Raw genomic sequence first — 24,506 nt, 5'->3', positions numbered from 1 at the left:
GAGGTGGGCGGGGATTCGCCGCATCGGCGTACGGCGGGTGAGCGGCGACCCGCAGGAACGGGAGCGGCTCGGCCAATCGCAGAGCGGAAGAGGAGGGCACAGCAGCGAGAGCGGCCAATGACCGCTGTGCTGGAGGTGGGCGCCAACCACTGCCGTGCAGCAGGGATCGCTTCCGCATCGGGCTCCAGAAGTGACGGCCAGGTAAGCCAATGGGAGAACGGCCAGCAGCACTTGGCACGCCTCGTTGCCGCGACGACCCGAAAGGCCAATGGCAGCTCTCACGAGCAGGAAGGGACTGCCGCCGCGCTGCCATAGGCTGAGCCGTCTGTCACTCACAGCAGCCGGCGGGAAGGCAGCGGCCGCCCCGAGGAGCCTGAACATCCCACAGCTGGCAACTGTCACCTGCTAAGAGGAAAGCCTTGGGAAAGGCGCGCTGCAGCAACATACGGCACGGCGCCGTATGTCGGCGATACATCCGTTCTCATCGTTCCTGTATCAGGGTCACGAGGCAGCGCTCACTGCTTTGTTCACACTCAGTCTGGGGTTTCCAGAAAGCTCACACGTGAGAACGTGGTTATCTGTAAAATAACTTTCATTCCTTTATTCAAACGTCACATATACAGTGGACAAAAACATTTTAAAATAGATCCATATTTAATTATATGGATTTTTGCAACATATCAAATTCGGACTAAAATTAAGATATACACTGTATTTCGTAACCAAGCTTAAGCTTAAGTGTGTACTTTGTGTAATAAAGCCCAGGAACTATTCTGAGTACTAGAACATTCACCAGTCAAATTCCGTCGCTGTTTACAGCAGTGTGGAGGTTCGGAGCCACTCCTTGCAAGGGCTCTACGACTGCACTGTAAACAAGTATTTGAATTAGGCAGTTTCCCTTCTGTATCCTTTCAAACACCCTTCACTGTACAAAAGCAGCTGCTCTACGTCTCACTGGATGCAGAAAGATGTAGACCAGTGGTTTTCAGTATTCAGGTTACAAACCCCAAGTGAGATCATCAGCAGTTATCCTTATATAGAGGACAGAGTCTAAACACAGCCCATCTTCGGTCCTGATGTGGATTTCCCTCCATGGCTGTTCCTTTTCAGGTGCTAGCAGCACAGGCACTCTCCATGCAACTGGAAAAGACTAAAAGCGTGAGCGAGCCCAAAGAATAACAGTTGGTATGGTTTTAAGAAAAGAAAACATCCAGTGGAAGAGAAAGTGACAGTTAATTTCAAAGTTCAAGTTAGCACATTTCCAGTGTAAAACACTCCCTCCACCAGATGTTAGTACTGCCTCGCAGTCAACAGCAAATAACCGATAACACTGCTCTGAAAAGTTACACAACTCTTCTTCTAGAGTCTAGGAAAATACGAGTAACAATACACTGAAGTTTAGTTTAAGAGGTCAATATTTTATAAAAAAAAAACGTAAAACTTGCATCCCTTTCTCAATTGCTTAACAAACCTGATAAATAGCTTGCGTGCCAATTTGATATATGCTGTACCGTTAAGCTCTTGAATCCCAAACTCTTCCATAAGAGATACCACACTTAGAGCACTGTCAAATAAATAGTGAAAAAACAGATACTGTCTGTGTTTCAAAGCATGAAGAGTAACAGTACATGATGCAAGATAATCAGCATTATACATACAGGGAACGCCATTCCGGTCAAACAGATTATGAAGCAGTATTCTCCATGAAATACTAGGCACAGGAATAAATCAATTAGACAGTTTTTTCCTGCCTAATGGACAAGTCTAAAATTAACAACCTTGGCAACACAACATTGTAACTGATATGCTTCTTAATATTTAAGAGCCTTATTTGCAAAAGTCATGAAGCAGTGTTTATGTTCGTGTCTCTGACAAGCAGTTACAGTTCTGGACAGATTTCTTCTATGCTGCGTGCTCTGCTTTCCAGCTGGTCATGAGTAGCATGTGCTGCATAAGAAAGATTACAAAAACAGTTAACTATTCACACTTCTTGTATATTTAAAAAGCAAACCCAAAGCACCACTAAAATATACTTCGGAAGTCACTTTTGCTTCCTCAAAGGTAATGTTTGCAACCTATTTTAGCAACTTTCAGTTTCAGAGTGCAGAAACCTTCAGAGCAATTACTTCACCCTGACGTTCTGAAGAAATAGTGCTATCGTTCTGCATACCAAACACCGACCACTTGCCACCCCTGAAATTGAGATGATTATCCCAAGACTTGAGAGATCAATTTGCAGAACTAACATACAAAGCTCCTGAAACACCAGTAAGCACAGCACCTTTCAGGTCAAGTTTCATTTCCAGATGAGACACTTCAAAACAAGATGAGCTAATGAATGAGGTAGCACAGTCTGATGCACCCTTCCACTCACAGTTTTGAAACAAAGAACATTAATAAGTCAGAGAAAAAATTCCTTACCAATTTTAAAATGAAAAATCCTACTGACTTCAGCTATTGTTTATAAATAAATTTGCTGCATAATACACAGATCAGAGAAAGCCATGTCTGGTCCTTCTTAAAGAAAGCCAGTTAGGCTTATGCATAGAATGAGACTTGGTTCTAAGTGCAATTTAACAAGCAAATAGCATGTCTGACAAGCAGAAACAATTTGCATATGTTCCCAGTCTTCTGACATAAGTCATTTTTATGGTGATGCTCACTATAGTTAAGAAAACACAACGTTCTGTCAAAGTCCAGCAGAACACACCCAGTCAGATGACAGCTAAGTGGGTCAGCAATATCTAAGTTACCACAGCAATGAACACTAAATGAACCACAAGCAGAGAACAACAGCTGTACTGCTTGTCAGTGGATCTACTACAGATCACACCCTTGTACTTCCTGAAGAGAGATACTGTTGTGTAGTAGAAAACATGTCTGCATTGAAATCCTTATGCTCAATCTACACGTGGAACATTTCCCTTCAGTGATTTCAAACAGAATTTTTAAAGGAAAGGTATTTCTGGAGAGGAACAAATGCCACTATTTTGCTGGCAAAGTCCATCACATTGTTCGTGGAGTCATAAATAAGAGTAGCCAGAGAAATGCCATCGAAACTGAAATGCTGAAGCAAGCAACCTTAACGGTGTACTTTAACCTTCCTGCTCCCCAAAAAGCTTGGCTGGCAGAATCCACACGTATGAGATAAGGTACAGCTACTTAAGGCAAGAAAGGAACGACCCATCTGTTTAAAATACTTGGCAGCCTGAGATGAAAACAGCAGCATAAATGTACAAGCAGTTCTCACCATTACTGACTGGACTGGCCATCTTCATTTCAATCAGCAAGAAATCTCAGTCTGTAATTAAGAAGCGCAACTTAAATTAGCAGATTCTGTGGTACCTGACAGAAAACTTCTTAACATCCCATCTCAAGTCTGTAGCCCCTTCCTCAGCATAGATATAACAAAAAGGAAAATTTGCAGTCACCAGGATAGTACTGTTAGTTCTACTGGAAACCGAAAAAGGTAAGAGGTAGAGGGCAGTCAGGAGCATTGGATAAGAGATGCAAAGAACCGTAAAGGGATCTTCATTGATTAAAACCTTCCAAGTGACAAGGGGGTCCCAAACTGCCCCAAAACTTCTCGGGAGCCAGCAGAGCCCTACAGTCACAGCAGTTACCAAGAAACGCCTCGTGTCACATCGCTGGAGTTATCTTTGGAGCAAGGGAAGCCACGCTATTCTACTGCAATAAACAGACATTGCATGCCAGCTCTAACAAGTGGTAGCCACATCACCAGATTATCTCTGCAAATTCAGAAATTTGGGAAAAAATGGGAAAAAAAATTATTAAACTGTACCTACAATACAACATGCAGCATAAAACAGATGTTTCCTCTGCAGTTAAAAAGAACGTGAGAGCTGTTAGTTTAACAGAAAGAAGCCAAAACAAGCCGTCACAAGAGTCAATGCCTGCAACACCCAACACACTGAGTGAAGGAAACTCTCTTCTGCTCTGTAAGAAAGCATTTTAAGACACAATTTTCAGTCAAAGAGCTCTTTAAAAGCCATCCAAATCAATTAAAAACTTCCCATGTAGCTTCAGAAAGATCCAAAAACATCCTGACACGCTTACAGTCCTAGGGAGGGAACTTCAGGAACAAGAACATTACCGGCATTTGATCCACTTCCATGAAGGAAGCAATGGACCTGCAACAGTTCATGATCAGCAGTACAGGTTAGCAATGAATCCAAGTAGCTAGTTTTAAAACTTGCTATTTGAGAAATGCTCCATAGCCAAAATAAATAAATAGACAAACAGTAACTAACTTTTGAGAGATACTTCAGATTCTGTAGCACACCTCGAATAAAAGTCAGAGAATAATCAAAAGTTACCATCTCGGAAAAAGTGATTCCAGTAAAATTTTGCCATTACTTTAACAATTATGTTGCTGAACACTTATCAGCTCAATGTAGGCATTTCTTAAAGCATGGGCAGTGGCAGAAAACAGTTGTTTATCAACAGTTTTTACCAGATTCCACTGTCCTTAGAGCAACCTTGCCACAGAAAAGTTGTGTGTAATCAGTTTGAGGGCATACAGTTTACCAGCCATTACAAAAGTGAGCCCAGTACTTGACCTGTGAAGACCTGATCAAATACAGAGATTAGGAGATAACAAAACACCAGGGCCTGTTAAGCAGAGTATCACAACAGAAGTGAAGAATTGAGAACCACATCAAATTAGAGTATTTCTATATGCCATGTTACTGAGGTGAACCAGTGAGTTAACGGATTGATAAACTGGTGTGCAGTCATACTTAATGAGTCTATTGGCCACGAGTAGCCTAAAATTGATAGTTACCAGTTGTGGCTCAGAAGCTGCTTATGAGCCAAGGTGGAATGGACTTCAACAATAGAGATGGAAAAATACTGCAAAGGTGTGCCTTCTGTTCCCTGGAGAATGCAGCTGGAGAGCGGAGTTGCCTCTGTTTTACAGCACAGTGCAGACAGATGGCAGCTTCAAGCCACGGAGAAAGGTCATAATGTTGCCTACTGGAGTACTCCTTTCCCCTGGAGAGTGAAGTTCTAGTAAATAGCCATTATAAGGCATATGATAAATTACCAGAGAAGTTTGGTCCATGAATGGGTCTCAGACTCACGTACCAAAAGACCTTCTCAAAGCCATTATGAAGGCATGAGCCTTCCTGTCAGATACAGCGGGAGCAAACTGTGCAACCCACAGAGCTTAAAGAAGTCAACCTGGCAAATCACCTTTCTATTTGGTGAAATTTAAACTTATTTTGGAAGAATTTCTAGTTCACAAGGTTATGAAAAGCAAATGTGAGCAAAGCTAAACCCATGCAGCATCTTCCCAAGTCTGCATGCTGTTCTAACGTCTCAAAGCCTTGCCAAGCAACAGATGAATGAGGTTTACAGATTTCAGATTCATCACCACTAGTCTCATAAACAAGAGATGTCTGGTTTTTTTAATGCCCAGAAAGTTGTTCAATATGCTGTTCCAAACAGATGTGGGTACTCAACAGATGTAGTTATTCACCAGAAGGCCACCACAAAAATCAAACTTCTGTTATACAGTCCCAGAGAAAAGCTTAAAGATGGCAGAGAAGGCTCCAGAAACAGCTCCCAACCAAGGGTCCCAGACTTTCTTCCAGCAGCTGTGCTAAAAAGTATTTTACTGTTTAAGGACAAAAGCACACTGAACTTTTAAACAGTTTGAAGTTATAGCAAGACAGGTAAAAGCTCATTAGATACACTGCTCTCAACAGGGAGGAAGCATTCAAGCTAGTTTCCCAGTGCTGATTACAGCATGGGTTGGGAGGGGAGAGGGAAGTGCAACGTGACACAAGGACAGGCCCTCTCATGTGGCCACAGCTTTAAGCATCCTGTAGAGGACAGCTGCCTCTTTAAAAAGGATGCTGACAACTTCACTGCCAAGAGGCAATTATGCTGTGGAGACAGTACTGGCCTGAAGCAGAGGTGTCTGTTTTTCTGTTGTGCTATAACAGAAGCCCAGACTAATTAACAATACTGATTGTTTTGGTATCACACTACAAATCTGCCTGTCGAGACAGCAGGCAGCACTGCACATCAAGCATTACACACATACTTCACTCTTCCTGTTTGCTCTCACACTTTGATGTATTCATCCCAACAGATGAAAGGACAACCAACACCTACACGTGGCATCTGATCAATCAGCACCTCACCATGTTCGATAGCTTCTGTGTTCATTGTTTCTACATCTGGAGCATCACGCATCTCTTCATCTTCTTCCTCCTCCTCTTCATCCTCACCATGTAGCTCTTTTGCAATTAGCTGTCTTGCAAGTTTGATGTTTCGTCCTTCATTGTAGTGCATTTTCCTCTTCATTTCAAACTGTTTCTTTTTTTCTGCAGATAATAAAAACCAAAAGCCAATATATATATTTATTTTTTAGTTCTAGTATCTTTTTTTTTTTTTTTTCTGAGAGGTACCAGTATCAAGTGCTTTGTAGGCTTGTTTTATTCCTACCACGAAAATGTATTGTTTATATGACCAAGCAATCTTTGTTCTTAAATGAGTTTGATTTTCAAAAAATGTAGTAATGAATGGACTGGAATGACTGAAGGGCTCTAAAAAGAACAGCCTGCAAGCACGAGGAAGTCTGAATCAAGAGAAGCAAGTGGTAACGGTGTAAAAAATTCTGGAGTTTCACAAACCTTGTTTCTAAGGAGACTGAATGGCAAACCAAGACATACTGGTGGAACAGAAAATCAACTTCTGCACACGTCCAACACGTCCTGGCCAGCCATCAAAAGCTAATTATAAGAGATACACCTGTCTAACACAGGTAGAAGAAAATATTCTTCTCTTCCCTGCAGCCTGAAGTTTATCTTTGCTTCGTACATCCAACATTCCCAAAGTAGATTTTATAATTAAACTTTCTTTATTGGTGACCCCAACACCGTTCTTCTCCTCCTCTGGAGTTGTGAGGTTATACACTCAACGTTGAAGACAGGGGCCAGGAAAGATGAGAAGCACCAGCTAAATGACACGCACCTGAAACCTTAGAAGCTTTATTGTTTAACTTAGCTTTATTGTTTCCTAAGTCAATGTAACATTACTGCTCTGTTGAAGATGAGAAAATTTTGTTAGGAATAATTGTTGATATCCTGCTGGATCCATCCAGCAGCTTTGAAAATAATAACTGATTAAAAAAAAAAACAACAACCACCAACCCAAACCCGTATATTTGCAAGCAATTAGTAGAGTCTTAATTGGAGCAATACTCATTAAATTGTTACATCTACCTGAAGTATATTAAGTCATAATATATGTATTATATATATAAAGAAGTAATACAATTAAGAAGTATTTCCTCAGCCCCAAAAGAGAAAAGCTTTCCATTTGGGAAGCCCAGGTTTAAGAGGAATTCCTGTCCTTATGCTTGTTATGTTCAACTCCTCTTCACGTGTAAATCCCAAACCAAACAATTCTGACTGAACAACTGAGCTGCTTGTTTCTAATCTTTTCCTTACCCTTCAAAGACTACGTACCCAAATCACAAGATCTTTCTTAGGCAGTACTTTTTATTCAATAATCCTTCCTACTGAATGGCAGAAACTGCATGTATTAAAAAAAAATCCAACAAAAACCAACCAAAAACATGAATAATAATAAAAAAAAGCCACCCAAAAAAACCCCTCTGACTTATGCCTACCTCGTTCTTCAGGTGTTAATTCTTCTTCTTCCTCTTCCTCCTCGCTGCTTTCCTCTTGCCTCGCTATAACCTTGGGTCCTTTACCCTCAGCTGCAGCAGCCAGCCTAATGAAGATAAAATACAACATCATGAACCATCAAGTTTTTCACTGCATAAAATGCATGAAATTTCAGAACACTCATACAAACTTGGTTCAGTATTTTTGCTACACTTATTTATATTAACAATCTGCAAGAGATTTTAAGTACCAGTGGGATTATCAACCCAGAAAACTACTTCATTTGACAACAGCCAAAAGTTGGCATCAAGATAAAAAGGAAACACCTTTCCAAAAAGCAAACCAACCCATAAAAAAGAACACAGTCCTAACATTTAGTCCATTTTCTGTGACAATACTTACTTCTTACTCAACACATCTGCTCTTAAGGGCTCATTTGATTCCGAATCACTCACTGCATCTTCATCATCATCTCCTACCATGCTTGGAATGCAAACAAAGAGAGCAGCCTTTATCAATTATTTGTTGTATAAATTCAATTGATGTAACAGTCAAAATGTTACAGCACTCAATTAAAAGACTCCTGTAATACTTTAAAAGCTTTCCAAATCTATTTAAATATTGATGAGTGACAATTTATATTCTAGTACATAGATGCTAACTATAAAAAACAAACGAGACGTCAATTACATGAGTGAAACCTGAGAGATATGTACATCTTCCAGTACTCACAGACCTCCAAAATTTCACTGACGGTCCTTCTTGTAGCTATAAGCCTTTACTTAAAAGCTTTGTCAATTCAAGTATGTTGCATATACTCAGTAGGATAGCACAGTCAGTAATATGTCAGGCAGAAAGTCTACTTCACTGCAAAACTACCCTGTCACCTGCCTCGTGTCAGATGGCCATTCAGAAACCTACCTGTGATAAGGAGTACTCGGCTCATCGATTTTCATCAGGCCATAATCTTTGCCCGCTGGGTGGTACGTGGCTATGATGTTCATTTCGTCCCATTTCTGAGATTTTTTACTGAAACAAGACAGCAAAGTGGTTTTGTTTTAATCCCCTAAAATCAGCTCATTCTGTTTGGCCATGGAAAAGGAATGCTGAGAGCGATTTTTGCCCTCAATTCTACACTATGGAAAAAAAGCACTGTTAAGGCACGGGGGCAAGTTTGAAGTATAAAGGTGGTTGTTAAGCACCACCTCACGCACACTTCTGTTGGGTCAGGACAAATCACCGCTGTGACTTCCCTTTCCCTAACGAGTCACAGTATCTAAATGAACCAGTGCTCACAGATACGTTCAAGTACCTGTGCACATCTTCAAGAGACCACCAGTGCTGCCCACTCACTGCCCGTTAACCAGCTGCTCACTGCAAGTCACTGCAACAATCATTCTTCCTGTCATTACAGCCCTCAACACTTGATGCAAAGAAATAACCAACTTCCACTTCAGCACAGCTCGGTGAGCTGCCAGGACTGTCTGCAGAACCGCTGCACAAACAATAGCAACCAACAGATAACTTCCTGCAGTAAAACTAATTGGACTGAACAAGGTGGTTGTTAATACTGCCTTTGTCATCTTAAATTGGAACCATAAAACAGAACTGACTCACTGCTGTAACTAACCAAAGGGAGTTTCGTGCTCTATACAGCCAGCCACCAGCCATGCTGCTTAATTTAGGATTTCCTCAATTAGTCACAGAATGCATCATTTTATGCGTATTTGTAGAAACAAAAGCCTACCCAGACTGACACAACATGAAAGCCACAAGGGAAGCAACTGCCTTGTGGAAAAGTCCCTCCTCTGCTGGTCTAGAAGCCACTGAAAGGTTCCCTGGGCAACCTGATCCAGTGCCTGATTTAGTGACTGGCAACCAGTGCTGTTGGATCTTTGAGGTCCCTCCCAACCAAAGCCATTCTGTGAAAGATTTAGTCAACAGGACCTACCAGGTTCCACATTTTTCCTAAAGCATCAACACAGCCTTCCCAAGAAGTGGCCTTCTCTTAGATTAAACCAAGAAATGTAATTCTAGAACAGCATCAAGTTCCACTATGGATTTCCTTTCCCTGTAGGGGGCACAGTTGGCGGAAAGAACGTAGCTCACATGCTCTCACTTAAGTACAGACTGCTCCAATAACAAATTGCCAGACCTGACATCTGAACTCAGTCTCAGTAATAGTACTGCTTTTAAGCAGAATGCCATCCGTAAAACAAAACTGATAATGCAAAATTCCAAAGACAAACAAAGCTTAGCCTTCATGGAGAGCTCTCCATAATACGACGGAAAGAAACGGAAAGGATAAAAGAAATAGAAGTGGAAGAGCTGATGCAGAATCCTATGTGCCACAGACCTGTGAGCTGAATAACTTCAACATAAACTAACCAATGCCATAAGTTCCCTTCTGAAGTTCCCTATCTATTTAATCACCTTGTGCAAACTGCAACACCAGGATTGCAAGCTGAGCAGACAGAACACGAGTCAGAGTGCCTGCTTTGGTGGAGAGTCGTGAGCTCCACGATGACAAAGCAAGAGCTCCAGTGTAGGAATGTCCGCTACTCAAACCTGCCTCGTGAAGGTTCTAAAAACCACTGTCTCAATGCCAGCTGAACAGCTGCTTCAAGCTCCTGTGATTAACGTACCACAAGCACGTGGTTACAGGGAGCACGTGAGAATTTTTACTAGCCATAGCAGCTGGATGATGGCACAAAGGGCAAGCTCAGGTAGAGAGGAAATATGACAGATGGGGGATGGTCCCACCCACACCTTAGTGCTCACTGCGCTGCCCACAGGACACCCAGGTGTAACCTGCACCACTTCACAGCACAGGACCCAATCTGCCTCGTATACCAGTCTGGAAATTAGATGGTCCACAGCTAGCAATTCAGGAACTCGCAAATGCAACATGGAAAGAGAATTTAGTGGCCTGTTTTTCACAGTCATGTGTTTAAACTTACATTTCAACACAAAAAGCCTTGGCTGTGGAACACACCCCAGAACACAACTTGAAATTCAGCTGGGAAAAAAATGATCATGAGCGACAAAGAGACAAGCATGTCATCTCACCCCTTGGTGGAAAACAGCATCGCAGGAGGGTGACTAAGTGCTCTAAAAACACACACCTCCCTTGGCTGCCTCCAATTCAGCGTGCTTATGCACGCCATGGCAGCCTAGCATTAACAACAAAGCTTACGACTATCACCACAAAACACTTCCTGCATCCATTCAGAGGACCAGGTTCATATTTCTATATGTGAAACAGACTCTTCCTTAGTAAAATCAGATTTAAAAGATGAAACATTCCACAAGTATTCGTTCGTATTCTTTCACGCCTTCAAATGTCTAAATCATTCATTCTAATACCACAAGCCAACAGGTCAGAGGCTGCAGCATTACTCGAAGGAATACATCTCCTAACTCCCTCACTCCTGCCAGTTCCAACACAGCTACTTGCAGGACTACCCAGCAAACAGGGCCAAGGAACAGCAAAATAGAGCCAGCTACTTTGTACAATGCCATGTCACGTCCTACAGAAACTCTAACAGGAGTGCGAAGGCAAAACATACTTCCTATCTGGTTTGCCAAGAACGTCTCTCCCGTTAAGCCATCATCTCAGCCCTTCAGATGCTGTCCCAGTGATGTCTCAATTTCGCCAATTTCTCTCTTGAATCACGCCTTCATTAAGGATATCATCATCGCCAGCAATAGCACAAGGCTGATGACGATGAAAGTACGAGAGCTCTTCTGAACACGGTACTTTGAAAGATGACAGCTGACACAATGAGCTCCTTTATCTACAGCTATTTTTAAAGGCGTTCAGATTTGAATTTCAATGCTAGAAAGAAGCAGGGAGGCTGCTGACAGACGTGCACTAAGAAAACAGAGGTGTTAATTTATAAACCTGTTTTTTAGTCTTAAAGGAAAATAACTGCAGTACTGCTTGCCATTCTTTCAGAGTACAAAATGGTGCTACTTCTGACCAAATAAAATCACTTTAATGAAGAGCTGCCATCCAGAAAACAACAGCTGCACACAGCCTAACATTAAATATCCTATTCTGATCTTTTCAGGAAATTTTCTATTGCAATGTGCCAGGTTTAGACAGTGTACTTTAACTTGCAAGGCAATTTCAGAATTAACCTAACGATGCATTTATTGACTCTCATCAGAAAACAAGCAACAGAAGATGGAGTCCTGCTCACTTAACTGCAATACCAGCTGTCCCACATACTCAGCTCAGCAGCCTGTATTCTAACTTCTGCTCATCCTACAGGGTGGCGGAAAAAAGACTCCAGAAAAATGAAGCTGAGGCTCCTAACAGCCAGTTTTACTTTATGCCTGCTGTCAGTCAGTTTCTTGTCCTTATATTAAAACTAGGGAACAGAAGGAAAACATTAAAAAGGGACAACTTGTGTGTAGCACATTCTTACTTACATCTGATTGTACTCCCAAAGCCATCACGTCACGGCTTCCATTGCAATACTTTCTCCCTGGAAAGCAGGAGCCCTTAGCAGGCAAGAGAGCAAACCAAAGGTTTTCTGTCCTACCTTGCAGACTCGGACTGTATTAATGACTGCCCAGCCAAAGGGGAAAAGGAATTACTATGCTATAAAGAAGACTACGCGCCCATTTTATTTTATTTCATTATTATTCCTCGCCTCTCCTCGCAATACCGGGGTCTCAGATTAGAAAACTGTCTGAAGCCACGTTATAAATACGGCAGCCTGGGAGCGTGCCGGCGCTCAGACTAACGTTGCAGCGTTACGGCATCTCGAGGCTGTCCTGCTGAGCGCCAGGGCCTCTCCTGCGCTTCAGCCCTCACTGCCCTCATTGCCCTCAACGCCCCGCGCCCCCCGCTCCGACCCGCCTCACGACACAGCGCGCTCAGCCCCGCGCCGCCACCCCGCCGGCCTGGGCGCGGCCCTCACCCGTGCTCGTCGTCGTCGCGGGCCGGGCTGGCCTGCCGGGCCCCAGGCCCCGCGCCTCCCGCGGACTGCTTGCCGCCGCCCTTCTTCAGGATGCCTTTGATGGGCGCCCGGCCCGACGCTCCCGCCGCCGAAGCGGCCGGCACCGAAGGCGCCTCCATGGCCGCGCCGCCTGCCGACTTCCGGCCCCCGCCTCGGCCCGCCCCGAGCCGCATGGCGTCAGATCCGCCGGCGCCGGACAGGTAGCGCTGCGCCTTCGCTGCCGCGCCCCCTGGTGGTTGGAGGACCGCCGCTGTCCTGCCTGCAGTGCTCCTGCTCGACCGCGGTGGGGCGCCGTGCGCCCACGGCGAGCTCTTGCGCGTGCACGGGGCTCCGGCACGCGCGTGGGGCCTCGCGCCCGTGCCCTGTCGTGGATGGCGATCGGTGTCACGTGGGGCGCGGCCCGCACGGCCCGCGTGCGGTTTCTCGCAGGAACGGCTCACTGTCATCCCGTTTCTGTCCCGTTCCTGTCCCCGTCCATCTCAGAGCTGGGCAGGGCGACGCCACGCCAGGCTGGGTGAATGCTGCCTTAGAACTGGGGAGACTGAACCCCTGGGGAGAAACGAAGTGATCTGCCCCCAGATGTCACCCAGTGGGAAGCGGCCGTGCGGCTGTCTGCATCCCCACGTGTCCCCGTGTTACCCCGAGGCTGCAGGGAGAGCCTGGGCTGCACCATGGGATTGTGGTGGAAGCACTGAGAGCCATGAAGGGGAGATGGCATGAGCACGGCACCTGCATGCAACCCTACACGGCTGTGGGGTGCAGCCCAGGGCTCCCAGGGCCAGGGGTGAAGGTGGGAGGCAGGGTCTGGCCGAGCCCCTCACAGTCCAGGGGCTGCAGGAAGGCTGCAGTGGGCTGGGAAGCGCCGCAGGGAGGCACAGAGGGCCGGGAGCAGGTGCTTGGTTTTGTTTTTAATGAGTTGCTTCGGTGCTATGCGAGCAGAGCTGCAGCGGGAGTGAGGTGCTGAGCAGGGCAGCTGTGGAAGCAGGACAAGGCACATTGTAGGCAGGACCTACTATGAGCTGTGCGTGAGAACACGAGGTGCTGGCCCGGGGGCTCTGCAAGGCCTCGCTAGGGGCAGCTGGGGGCACATGCAGACCGTGGGAAGGAGCTGTGGTAAGGTTCTGGGCATTTGGAGACTTCCCAAGCTTTAAATACAAAAACCAAATCTGAATTTTAGAGTGGAGATCAGATGTGGCAGCAACCTGCAGAGAAAGCACACTCAAAATGCCTGGCCCCAGCTGCAGCACTGTCCCCTGTGTTCCCAGCAGGCCTAGAAGCATCAGAACCAAAACTGGGTTCATGATGAGTCTCCCCTGCATCTCACAGCTTTTTGCATCCACATGCTGTGGGACCCGTGGCAGCAGCAGAGCCCCATGCCTGCACATCAGTTGCTGGTTGTCTTCCCCCATCAGCTTGCAGTCAGCCACACTGCAGAAGTCAGGTGGGGTGAGATGGACTGGGAGGAACAGCGACAGCGGGAGTGACACACAGAGTGCGGGGCTGGCAGACTACTGTGAGCGAAGGGATCATTGCTTTGCTCTCTTACACAGAAACACTACTGGCTAATAAGGGAAGCGACCCAGTTCAGAGCTGGCCTGCTGTGCATGGCAGCAGTTACATCTCGGCGGGGCAGCTGAGCTGATCCGTGGGCATCATCTTGTCGGTGTCGATCTTGTAGGACTGGAGCATGCTCTTCAGGTGCTCTACAGTGTCTGGGTGCATGTCGGGAGTTCGGGACATAATCCAGGCGTAGTCAAAGTGGAAAAGCCAGAGGATGTTGGTGCAGGAGTATACCAGCGAGTAGTTCTCGTAGTCAGTGGAGATGACCCAGTATGGTGCAGAAGGCATAACTGGGGAGAGAGGCTCGGTTACACTGGGGGCAGCCACTCCTGCACAGCGGGTGGCCACAGCTCAGACTTAGAGCTGCCCCCGCTTTTGCTGCTGCCGAGCTGTGAAACTGCAGATCTTGTTGACAAAACCCCATCAGGATTCCTCGCTCTGCCAGAGGGACCCAAAAAATGCCACAAAGCCCTGCATGGGAAGCTGTAGCAGGGGAATTAACACTATGACCCAACTTGCTTGCTCAGTCGTCTGGCAGTATGCTATCCATACTCATGTGCCTCAGGCCCCTGCCTGCTCTGAGCCCCATGCCCTCACCCCACTGTGCTGCCAGGCCCCAGGGCAGGCCTGGCCCTTACTCTGTGGCTCTGCCCCTCTGCTGCGAGGGAGCTCAGCCCGCTCACATCAGCAGTACTTACACCAGTTGAAGCGGACGCCCAGCTTGGCCGGCTCCTTCACATCTGTGTGCATGATTTCTCCTTCAATTTCATTTATTTTGCCACTGGAACTAAGGGCAGGAGGACACAGGGAAGAAATCGTATCAGCCATGCTTGAAATCACATTTCAATTTCCTGACTACGTGGGCAGGACATCACCCCTCCAGATACCCTTGCCTACCAACAGGGGCAGACCGCTCCTACTGCCTGTGGGAGCTGCTGGCCTGCAGGGATGGGGGCCAGCAGCACCCAGGATACAGCAAAGATGCAGACCTCCCTGCGCAGGACAGGCAGAGCCCAGCACCTTATGTGATGTGCCAGGGCTTGCCAGACCCTGCTGCTTGTTGTGTGTTCACCTCTGTTTAATCACCTGTGTTTTTTCCAGGTCAGCACACTCTTCCGCACACCAGTGGCCCGCCCCTGCTCGGTGAGCTGGGGTTTGTTCCACTGCAGGTGCTGAGCACGGCCCTGCTGGCAGCAGGCTCTGCCACTTGGACACCCATCTGATAATTGCCTTTATCCGCCACATGCCTCAAGACCTCCACGCTGCCCTTGGGGCAGGAAAGTTTCGCTGTTTCTTGTGAAACAGGAACATCCAGGACAGCAGCGCACAGCCCCATTGGCACGCCGCCTGCATCCCACAAACAGCACACAGCTGTTTGCCAGAGTGGGAGCTGCAGGGACAATGCGGTGCAGCCAGAGAGCAGCATGGGCACAGCTCCCTGCCGGCCACAAGGTGCCTGGTGCCACGCTGTTGTTCTTGTGAGGCAGAACAAAGTCCCCATGCCATGCCAGGGACCGAGGGGACGGCGCATCCCCCCTGCTTGCTCACGTGCTCCTCCTGCCACTGGCACTCCATGGCACCAGGGCTAGCACAGAGCCTGATACATCAACATCTGTGTTTGTTCCTCCCCCAGCAGCCAGAAACAGGGGATGTGGAGAAAAATCACCCCCTAGGATAGGAGGAGGGGTGGTGGAAGCCTCACCAATACAGGCGTGGCCTGCACACCGGCACTTACAGCATCTCCTTGTTGATCACTTTAAACTTCCCGTTCTCCTTCAGAGAGTAGTTTGCCTGGACACAGCTTCCTTTCTCGAAATTTGAGGGCAGCTTTTCTATCTCGTACCATTTTCCCAAATACTGAGAAAAGAAAGTCAAGAGAGAAGCTTGGAGCACAAGGACTGGAGGTGGAACGGCTGAGCCCACTGGGTTTATGTGAGCCACAGGCACTGCAGCAGGGTGGCTCCTCCTGCACAGGGCTGGGTTGGACCGGGAGCAGGGCACCGGTATCACTGCTGCCATTGGGCTTCCAAGTCACCACCGACCCATATCTGAGCACTGTGCCACTGCTCCTGTGCCACCCAAACCCCCTCACTGCCTGCTGTGAGGCTTTAGAATCACTTCACACCTTGTTGATATCGAAGTCCTGCTGCACTGGTGGGTCTGGGCATGGTCCCATGTGGAACATCTGTGCGTTCCCCAAGCCGAGGAGACCGAGCAGGACTGAGAGCTGCACTGCCATGCCCAGCATGGCTGTGCTGGTGGGAAACAGACCTGGGAAGGAGGAAAAAAGCTGCATTTGGTCCTGAGAGGTGACAGGAAGGACAGCGCAGCTTCAGGTGCTGGGGTGCTCACAATTTCATCAACACCAAATGAAGTGTGATCTGACCCCTGCGAGGTGTGCTGTGAGGAGGCAGAGGGCACGTTTCCTGCAGCACAGCCCCCAGCCCCATGCCCCAGGCACGATGCAGCATCCTTCATGATGTGCTGAGCAGTGCAGAGCCGGGTGAGACCTGTGCCTTCTACCCCACATAGACCCAGCTCCACAACCCTGCCCACACGGTCCGGGCATGGAGCTGCTCTGCGTCCAGAAAGGAGCGGCAGCGGCATTTCCCCAAGTTTTGAAGATGAGCCCAGCCTGCCTCCAGCTGCAGGGCATGGCCTCTCTGTGGACAAACACAGCATCTCCTAGCTCATACACGTACCTTGGCTGATGAGACACAGCGATGCTCCGCGAAGGACCAGGTCCGTACAGAACAGCTCTGCAGGGAGATCTCCACCCCTCTTTTTATAAGCGAGCCAGGATTCTCATTATTCAGCACCAGCACAAGCCACTCCCTGGCCTTGGACGTGTTTTACTTTGCGGAGGGCCGGTCGGCTGCCTTGGATCCGTGGTTGGTATGGGGCCAGGGATGGGCCGTGCCTTGGCTGCTCACCCATGCAAACAGCACCCCTCGTCTCTGCGCTCTGCTCCCTGCTGCTGGGCAGCCCCGGCCGGCCGCTCACACAGCCCTGTGGCTGCACACAGCGGGAGGGAGAACCTGCAGCCCTGCCCTGTTGCACTGACCCATCACTGTGCTCCTGGGTGAGATGTGACCGTCCCGTCTCGCACAGAGCCTGTCCTCTGCCCCACGTCCCACGGACCCTTGGTGTGCACGGAATGGGGTCTGTACTGCAGCGTGGTGCCACCCCATGGCCGACCCACAGAGGGGCCTCCTGCTGGGGGGAGCACCGGCTGCTCACAGCCACCTCTGTGCAGGGTCTGCCTGGTGACACAGGCTGGCAGTGTGTGCAGTGCTTGTGCAAGGCAGCTCCCAGTCATCCTGGTCAGACCCAGCGCACGGGGAGGATGAAGTGCAGGAAGCACTGCAGGAATGCTGAGGAGCCGCAGGGTCTTTTGGCAGTTTGTTTTCCAGACTTGTCTCATCCCGAATGAAAGGTGTCAATGTAATTAGTGGTATGCTGAGCTGACAGCCCTTCCAACAGGTGCCCAGCAAATGGCTCTGACAGCAGAGCAGTCATCTGTGCATCCGCCGGGCCCATGCGTTATGCAAGGAGCTGGGTGGCAGCCAGCTGCCCCGTGTGGTTAATTGCTGTCTTTAAAACCTTATATCTGCTGAGACTTTCACTCTGTGTGCACTTACATGTGTGTGCACATCCTAGGGATCCCCTGGCTGCTCACATGATGCCCCAAGAGCCACAAATATCCCTCCCAAAAAGCCCATGCAGGGACAGTCAGGCCATGATGGGCCCCTTCAGGTGCATTAAGACAGAACCGAGGTGAGCTGACAGCTGGGTCCTGGCTGCTGGGCTGCCTGGTGCCTGGGCTGTCCCTCTGTATCTGCCCGGCCACACAGAGCCAAGGGTCAGGGGGAAGCTGAAGCTGAGCCTCCCGAGCAGCTTAATTGCAGGGTGCAGAGAGCTCATCTCCAGCTGGCGGGTGGCTCCTGGCCCGGGGCGGAGGAGGGAGGCACATCAAAGAGCAGGAAGCTGGGGCAGGGCTGGGAGCACAGGAAGGAGGAGAGGTGGGGGGAAGCCGAGCCCAGGGAGAGCAGGAGGTGCCCGGAGCGCTGCTGCAGGAACGGCGCCTCCACCCGTGTCTGGGTGCCAAAGCGCTCTGACCAGATGCTGCTGCCCGCTCCTCACCGTGCACCCCAGGGATGCCTGCTTAGGGCGGGAGGCAATGGAACCCCTCCTTGCACTGAGAGCCTGAGGCAGGGAGGGGTCTCCTCCAAAATGCCGTCTCCCCCGTCCACCTCTGCCATGGAGAGCGCCGCAGTGTGCACACTGACTGTGGTACTGCTTAGAAGCTCCACGTGGAAGTGCTTCTCAGGGAGCACAGCATGCGGTGGATGCAGGGCTGGATGGCTCCTGGGGCTGCTGCTTGTGGCAGGGTGGTGGAGCTGCCCTGGGATTTTCAGTTGCAAAGGATGGGAGAGCAGCTGGAAAAGCCTCTGTTGGAGGCACTGCAGTGACCAGGAGCTCAGCCTCTGCTGTGGGACACCAGCAGCTCCTGCCTCAGTGCTGGAGCAAGAATGTCCTGGGGCCACGGCAGAGATCCAGCACAGGGACAACACTGTGGCTCTTCCTCATACAGAAGGTTCCTTTCTTCCCTTTCTCTGTCTTCTCCCCTGCAAGTTCATCTGGAGTGTTTTTCTACCTCCTCTAAAGGAAACGTGGTTTTGGGAAGGCCAAACAGGCCAAAACATGCACTGAGACAAAAATGAGCCCAGAGGGGAAAAGGCAGAGAAAAGAAGGGCAGGTGGGAATTCTTCTCCGTTTCTAGGAGTGGCAGAAAGTGCTTTGAAATCTGTTTGTGCAAAATGGTGTAAAAATTCCAATTACAGCTATAGAACCGAAGGAAATAAACAAGCCCTGGAAGCAAGTAGTGGCCTCTGGGATGGAGGAATGTGGTCCAAGGTGACTGCCTGAAAGATGTTGTGATTCATGTGTGTACATTAGTGAGTAATTTTCCACCTCGGAAATTATCCAATTACATATTCAAAACACAAGAAGGCAGAGAGAGATTTAAGGAGTTGTAAAACTGAACAAGATGTTATTATGCCAAAGCAGTCCTGGCGGTGAAGGTTGCCCTGGTCCAGGTGGGCAAATCCCTGGGGAGAGAAGTCAGTGGGGTCCCTCCCTGCCTGATAGGAGAAAAAATGAAACACAGCAAATTAAAATAAGGACAGAGAGGTATAGCCAGGCAATCTCCTCAGACAGGACTACATTGCCGAGGTGGCAGAACTTCACCCCTGTGGACCAGAGCTCAGGTACCGCTTGATCCCAGCCTTCCAGCCTGACCCAGAGGTGCCCCGTACCACGCTGTACACTGCTAAATAAGGGCAAAAAAATGTTCATTTTGCATTTCACTGCTGCGTTATCTCTCACTGTGCTGGGTACCAGGCACAGCGTTGTGTTCAGCCCCACTTGGAGGAGCGAGGAGGGGTGCTGTGGAGGACTCCTCCAGGGCCATGCAGCAGCTTCCAAGGCTGTGCTGTGCCACACCACATCATGTCACAGGGGTCAGCGCTTCAGCCTGGCCCAGGCACTCCTTCCCACACACATCCATTTTTTGGCAGAGTCCTTCAGTGGTTCCCAGCAAACTGAAGCATTTATCAAATGCTCGTCCAGCATACTTGGAGCTGTGGTGGGACTTTGCACAGGCTGCAGATCATTGCAGCAGAGGTGATGGCTGTGCCCTGAGTGGCTGCAGTGAGGCTGCTGGGCTGGAACTCATCTGCCTCAGTGCAACACAGGCCTGAGTGTTCCCCGGCTGGAGCTTACCCTGTACAGAAAATAAATAGCATACATTCTGCACCCAGTGCTCTGGCTTTGTTTCAATCCACAGTTAGGCTTTGAAATAGCACAGAGATACCATTCATGGTGAGCTTTGTACTAGTCAGGGGATTTCAGGAATGATTAATTCACTTCTGTAGCATTGACACATAAGTCTGGAGCAATGTCTTCTATTCTGCTACAAAAAGTGATTCAGCTGATGGAAGAGGTAACAGTGATATGGACATCAGTTATAACAACAAAACAGATTTGGTTTTCCACTTTCTAACACCTTCCAGACAGCAGCAGAGGTGTGAGGAAGCTGAGCACAGGCAGAGGGAGCTGCTCGGACACCTCACACACCAGCAGCAGTGCCAGGAGCAGAGCTGCTGCATCTCAGTCTGTGTTACAGCATTGAAATGGAGCAGCTCTTCCTGGACTACATGCCTAAATGCTCACTTTACAATCAAAGCAGCTGTTTTCTTCAAACTCACCTGTTTCTACTTTCATCAGTGTCTTCACACACGGTGAAGGAAGATGGGTCAGGCTGCTCCAGATCACTCTGCTGCTCTGGCTGTGTGCTGGAGCTGCCAAGGGAACTGCCTGGTCCTCCAAGAGAAAGACAAGAGGCCAAAGAACCTGGCACAGCACTTGAGGGTGGACAACCTTGCAGGTGCAAAGCAGTGCTGCAAACCCCTCGGCGGTGGGAGACAGAGACCCGCTCTGCAACTGTTCTGCTTGCAATCAGTGCTGGGAGATGAACCCCTCGAGGGAAGTGAAACTATCCACCCTGAGAGAAGTGAATCACTGCACGACAGACATGACAACCACACCTGACCATCGGTGCCTGAAGCTGCCCCCTCCCAGCCAGGTGATGCTGTCGTGGCTCTGAGCAGGCGATGTGCACACAGGGGTGGTCAGACTGAAGAGCAATGTGAAAAAACCATTCGCTATACCAAGATGCTGCCAGAGAAGGCATTGCACCATTGTGCCTCTGGAGCTTCTATCAGGGAAGAACTGTTATTCCACATTGTTCTAGGTGAAAGCACAGCTGTGCTATGTCCTCAAACACATGCCAGGGAGAATATGATCTGGCCATGCTGGTAACATCCCTGAGGCTCTTCCAGCTCTGCTGAGAATTAATGCACTCCACCTGGCTCTTGGCCAGACCCCAGAGGTGGCTCTGGCTCTGTTACAAGTTCTCATGCTATTTGTAGCATCTCTCCCACCCCCAGCACTCAGGCAGCTGGCTGAGAAACATGCTGTTATTGGTTTTGGTTTGTTAAAAAGGCATTTCTCAGCGTTGTGGTTACAGAAGAAGCTGAAGACTCACTTTTGAAACCCCAGTCAGAAAGACAGGTGCTTCTGCTGCTGGTGTCTTGCTATTTACAGCGTCACTGTGTCCAGAGCAGCCCAAGACTAGGAAGATTAAGACCTAGGACACACAGAATGGTTTTGAATTTGTAAAGCACAAAATGAGCCTCCAGCTGAGATGCGCTGGGTGGCACTGTTGCAGTGGATGCAGCTGTACCAGCAGCAGTCAGTGCAGGGCAGGGCTCAGCAACCTCACAGAGCTGATGTAGCTGTTGTAGTAATCTTGAGTACAGCCTTCTAACCTTCATTTCACATGTTGAACACTTTTTTCTTTTTCAGATGGTAATGATGCTCATCTTTGATCTTTTCTGCGTGGCGGTTTAACCCAGTGGCTCCTGCTAGCAGTGGGTAGGGACAGCACGTGAATTTACAGCTTCTGCATCTGAAACCCTCAGCCCTGTTTCCTTGCCAGAGCACATGAATTTATTTGTCTAACCTCAGTCCTTCAAACTGAACTTCACTCATCATATAAGTGGGAGGCCACAGCTGCCTGCACAGTGCTGCGCTTCAACACTGAAAAATGATGTGGATGAAAAAGTTTAAAGATGGAGGTTCTTTAGTCAAGATTCAGTACAATCTTCAGATACATAAAAAGCAGTTATGAATGGAACAGGCTCCAGTCTGTGTCTCCCACTGGTGCAGGAGATGTTTGAGGGTTGAAGTCAGGAGCCCTGGGTACCCAAGTCCCCATGTAGACCTTTGAAAACAGGACTGCACCACAGCAACAGAGGTATGGTGCTGAGGAGAGCAGCCTTGGGTAATGTCCCATACTGGTTTCAGGAACATTGCTGTGTGTGAGAACACTGCCATCACTGGCCTCCTTCCCAGTAACGTTTCTGGCAGAAATACAGCTCCTCAGCTACAGGTTCAAAGCCAGATATGCACAAAGGGATCTTAAATCCAGCAGCCATCCACCTCCATCCCAGGTATCAAAGCAATAGGCTCCACAGACTGTTGCCAACACGAGTTGGTCTGATGCACGCTTTGGCCAGGAAAAAGAGTTATCTGTTAATTTGGGCCTGCCTGGCAGAGCAGAGCAGCTCACATCCCTGGTCCTTTGTTTGTTGTTTTTTTTGGCAGTGCTCAGTAACCAGACAGTGCCTTTGAGGCCATCATTTGGAAGAAAAGTGGCACATAGAAATATTCCAATTGTAACATTATCTAAGAGAAATTATGCACCATTGCCTATGAACACTTCTCCAGATGCTGGCTGTTCTCTCAGCCAACAGACTGCAGATTACCATTCCAGTGCAGCAGTTAACATTTGGTATCGCTCAGCTCCTGACCAATTCTGCAATTGTTTGAACTCCCCCAGACACACAAGAACAGCAGACCTACAGTGTCATTCATTCCCAGCTGTGGTAACAACTTCTGAAGCCCAGAGGAAGGAGCATGCATTCTTATTCTCTGTGTGTCTCCCTGTACAGCTAAGCACATACAAGACCATCAATGAGGGATCTCCATAGCAACTTCTTGCCTCTGCCTGAGATGAACTGCTTCCTCTGCAGCTCTTGCTGCTTAGAAGCTTTCTGGTTTCTCTGGACTTATAGAGATCTTTATTTACTTACTTTATCTTTATTTACTCCACCCCCAATGAACCTCACCCTGTAAACTCTCTCCCTGTGCTGCCAGTTGAGGATTCATGTTGGGTGTAAGCCAAATACCACAGGTTCTCTGAGGTCAGGGACACACACTGAGATTTGTCACTATTCTGGGTCTTGCTTTGTGGTTCAGACAGAGAGATCCTGGAGCTATTTGGAGCACCCAGACAGATTCACAGCGCTCATATCGGTGGCTGCAGAAGTTCCCTTGCTGTGTTAAGTTGGCCCAGAGCAAACACGACATGCAGACAATCACTCCTTGGCTCCCAGAGGCATCATAGAGAACTAACCCCATGTGAACAGGAAAACAGAACTATTTTGCAAAGACTGAAGGAGCTGTATGTCTTAAAGTATGAAGAACACGCAGGAAAGGCAGGACTGCCATGGTCTTAGCAGCTGGCCATTTGTAGGAAAGCCACAGCCTCCTACTCCTCATGGATACCAGAGCAGAAACGAGCAAGGATTTCCATGGGATATCACTTAGCTTCTGACTTATCTGTCCTCCAGGCTTGAAGGTCATTCTCAAAAGGAATTAAGCTTTCTTCCCTGTTACTCATTAGCAAGACAACGATCTCCCTCAATGACTGCATAATGCAACATGCTACAGTGATCTAACTGCCTCAGGGAGCAGATTTTAAAACCACGTTTTCTCTGGACAGCAAACAGCTGCTGAAAGATGGGAAGGGACCCGCTCAGTCAGCTTGGCTCTCCCCCGCTGGATCAGAGCTCACGTACTGTACAGAAACATCTGATATTGCTCTTCCACGTCAGCACTCTCACCCCCAGCCATCCATGCAGAGCTCCCAGCAAGGCAGAAATCAGACTGGGCTGTGGCAGCTCACCTGAGCACTTCTCAGAAGGACAGACCAAGGGACTGGGGCTCACATGCTGTGAAATCCTAATGCCGGCTCTGGCATGAGGTCCTCGCATGGCCTTGGGCACTTTTTGGCTTGCAAGTCTCAGTTCTGCCTGTAAGAAGAGCTAATCCTTATTACCTGACAGCTGTAGCATTTGGATTAATTACATGGAGAATGCTGAGGCAATGAATAACTTGCATCAACACTCTCTCACCAATGTCACTTGAGGGAAACCACATAAAATACAAACAGTGGTAATGTGTGTGTTTGCAGAGGCCTTTCTCTGGCTGCCTTTTGCTAATGAAACACAGGGCCTGTGGAACTGTAAGTGCACTGTTGGTCTGGAAATGGCCTTCGCAGCACAGGCAGTGGGCTTGTTGAGACCTCCCTGAACTGGAGAGCTGAGAGACCTAAGCAAAGGCAGCTCAACTTAAAAGGCTTTTTGCTTTACATCCAAGACTGAACACAAACAGCCACCAGGTGCGGCTCCAAAATAGGGATCTTCTGAGGAACCTTTTCTCTGATTGCTTCTTCCCTTCCACTCATTCCTACCAGCAGTCCAGACTGCTGTCATTCCTGTCACTGCCTTAGTACAAAGCCACCTTGCAGAGAGGAACTGGCCTGGTAACTGAAGCCATTAACTTGAAAAGCAGCACAAACTTCTCACTGTCCATTTCTCCAAGTAAACTTGACCAATTCCATTGCCTC

At 48.4% G+C, this 24,506-nt stretch overlaps 2 protein-coding genes and 1 long non-coding RNA gene across 5 annotated transcripts; 1 reads left to right on the top strand and 2 right to left on the bottom strand.

Moving 5' to 3' along the window:
- Nucleotides 1-574: 574 nt before the first annotated feature.
- Nucleotides 575-12,782, bottom strand: PPP1R2 (protein phosphatase 1 regulatory inhibitor subunit 2). Of its 3 annotated transcripts, XR_008207377.1 has the most exons (8): nucleotides 12,593-12,782; nucleotides 8,583-8,690; nucleotides 8,064-8,144; nucleotides 7,664-7,767; nucleotides 6,171-6,353; nucleotides 4,805-5,013; nucleotides 3,251-3,301; nucleotides 575-1,947 (listed from the first exon to the last, which is right to left on the bottom strand). XR_008207377.1 is itself a non-coding variant. In XM_052685184.1 (7 exons), the coding sequence occupies exons 1-6, from the start codon at nucleotides 12,748-12,750 to the stop codon at nucleotides 3,297-3,299; spliced, it is 639 nt and encodes a 212-aa protein (XP_052541144.1). In that variant the 5' UTR covers nucleotides 12,751-12,782; the 3' UTR covers nucleotides 575-1,947; nucleotides 3,251-3,296. The 3 variants fall into 3 exon arrangements, 2 of the variants coding, with proteins under 2 accessions (XP_052541144.1, XP_052541143.1); XM_052685184.1 differs by lacking the exon at nucleotides 4,805-5,013; XM_052685183.1 differs by lacking the exons at nucleotides 3,251-3,301; nucleotides 4,805-5,013.
- Nucleotides 12,783-13,013: 231 nt separating this feature from the next.
- LOC128082390 (uncharacterized) lies at nucleotides 13,014-19,073 on the top strand. Its single transcript, XR_008207653.1, has 2 exons — nucleotides 13,014-13,145; nucleotides 15,293-19,073. It is a non-coding gene; the product is annotated as an uncharacterized LOC128082390 (long non-coding RNA).
- Nucleotides 13,520-16,439, bottom strand: APOD (apolipoprotein D). The gene is made up of 4 exons (XM_052686471.1): nucleotides 16,317-16,439; nucleotides 15,927-16,048; nucleotides 14,890-14,978; nucleotides 13,520-14,481 (listed from the first exon to the last, which is right to left on the bottom strand). The coding sequence occupies exons 1-4, from the start codon at nucleotides 16,437-16,439 to the stop codon at nucleotides 14,246-14,248; spliced, it is 570 nt and encodes a 189-aa protein (XP_052542431.1). The 3' UTR covers nucleotides 13,520-14,245.
- Nucleotides 19,074-24,506: the final 5,433 nt, after the last annotated feature.

Source organism: Tympanuchus pallidicinctus, unplaced genomic scaffold, assembly GCF_026119805.1.
Source record: "Tympanuchus pallidicinctus isolate F22 unplaced genomic scaffold, pur_lepc_1.0 scaffold22, whole genome shotgun sequence".
Classification (NCBI taxonomy): Eukaryota; Metazoa; Chordata; class Aves; order Galliformes; family Phasianidae; genus Tympanuchus; species Tympanuchus pallidicinctus.
This window is presented reverse-complemented; position numbering and strand designations above follow the sequence as displayed.

Coding starts and splice junctions, on each gene's coding strand:
- PPP1R2 (XM_052685183.1), bottom strand. CDS start 12,750: ATGGAGGCGCCTTCGGTGCCGGCCGCTTCGGCGGCGGGAGCGTCGGGC. Junction 8,145..8,582: donor CCGAGTACTCCTTATCACAG/GTAGGTTTCTGA, acceptor TTGCATTCCAAG/CATGGTAGGAGATGATGATG. Junction 6,354..7,663: donor ATTAACACCTGAAGAACGAG/GTAGGCATAAGT, acceptor TATTATCTGCAG/AAAAAAAGAAACAGTTTGAA.
- APOD (XM_052686471.1), bottom strand. CDS start 16,439: ATGCTGGGCATGGCAGTGCAGCTCTCAGTCCTGCTCGGTCTCCTCGGC. Junction 16,049..16,316: donor AGGACTTCGATATCAACAAG/GTGTGAAGTGAT, acceptor TTCTTTTCTCAG/TATTTGGGAAAATGGTACGA. Junction 14,979..15,926: donor GTGATCAACAAGGAGATGCT/GTAAGTGCCGGT, acceptor TCCTGCCCTTAG/TTCCAGTGGCAAAATAAATG.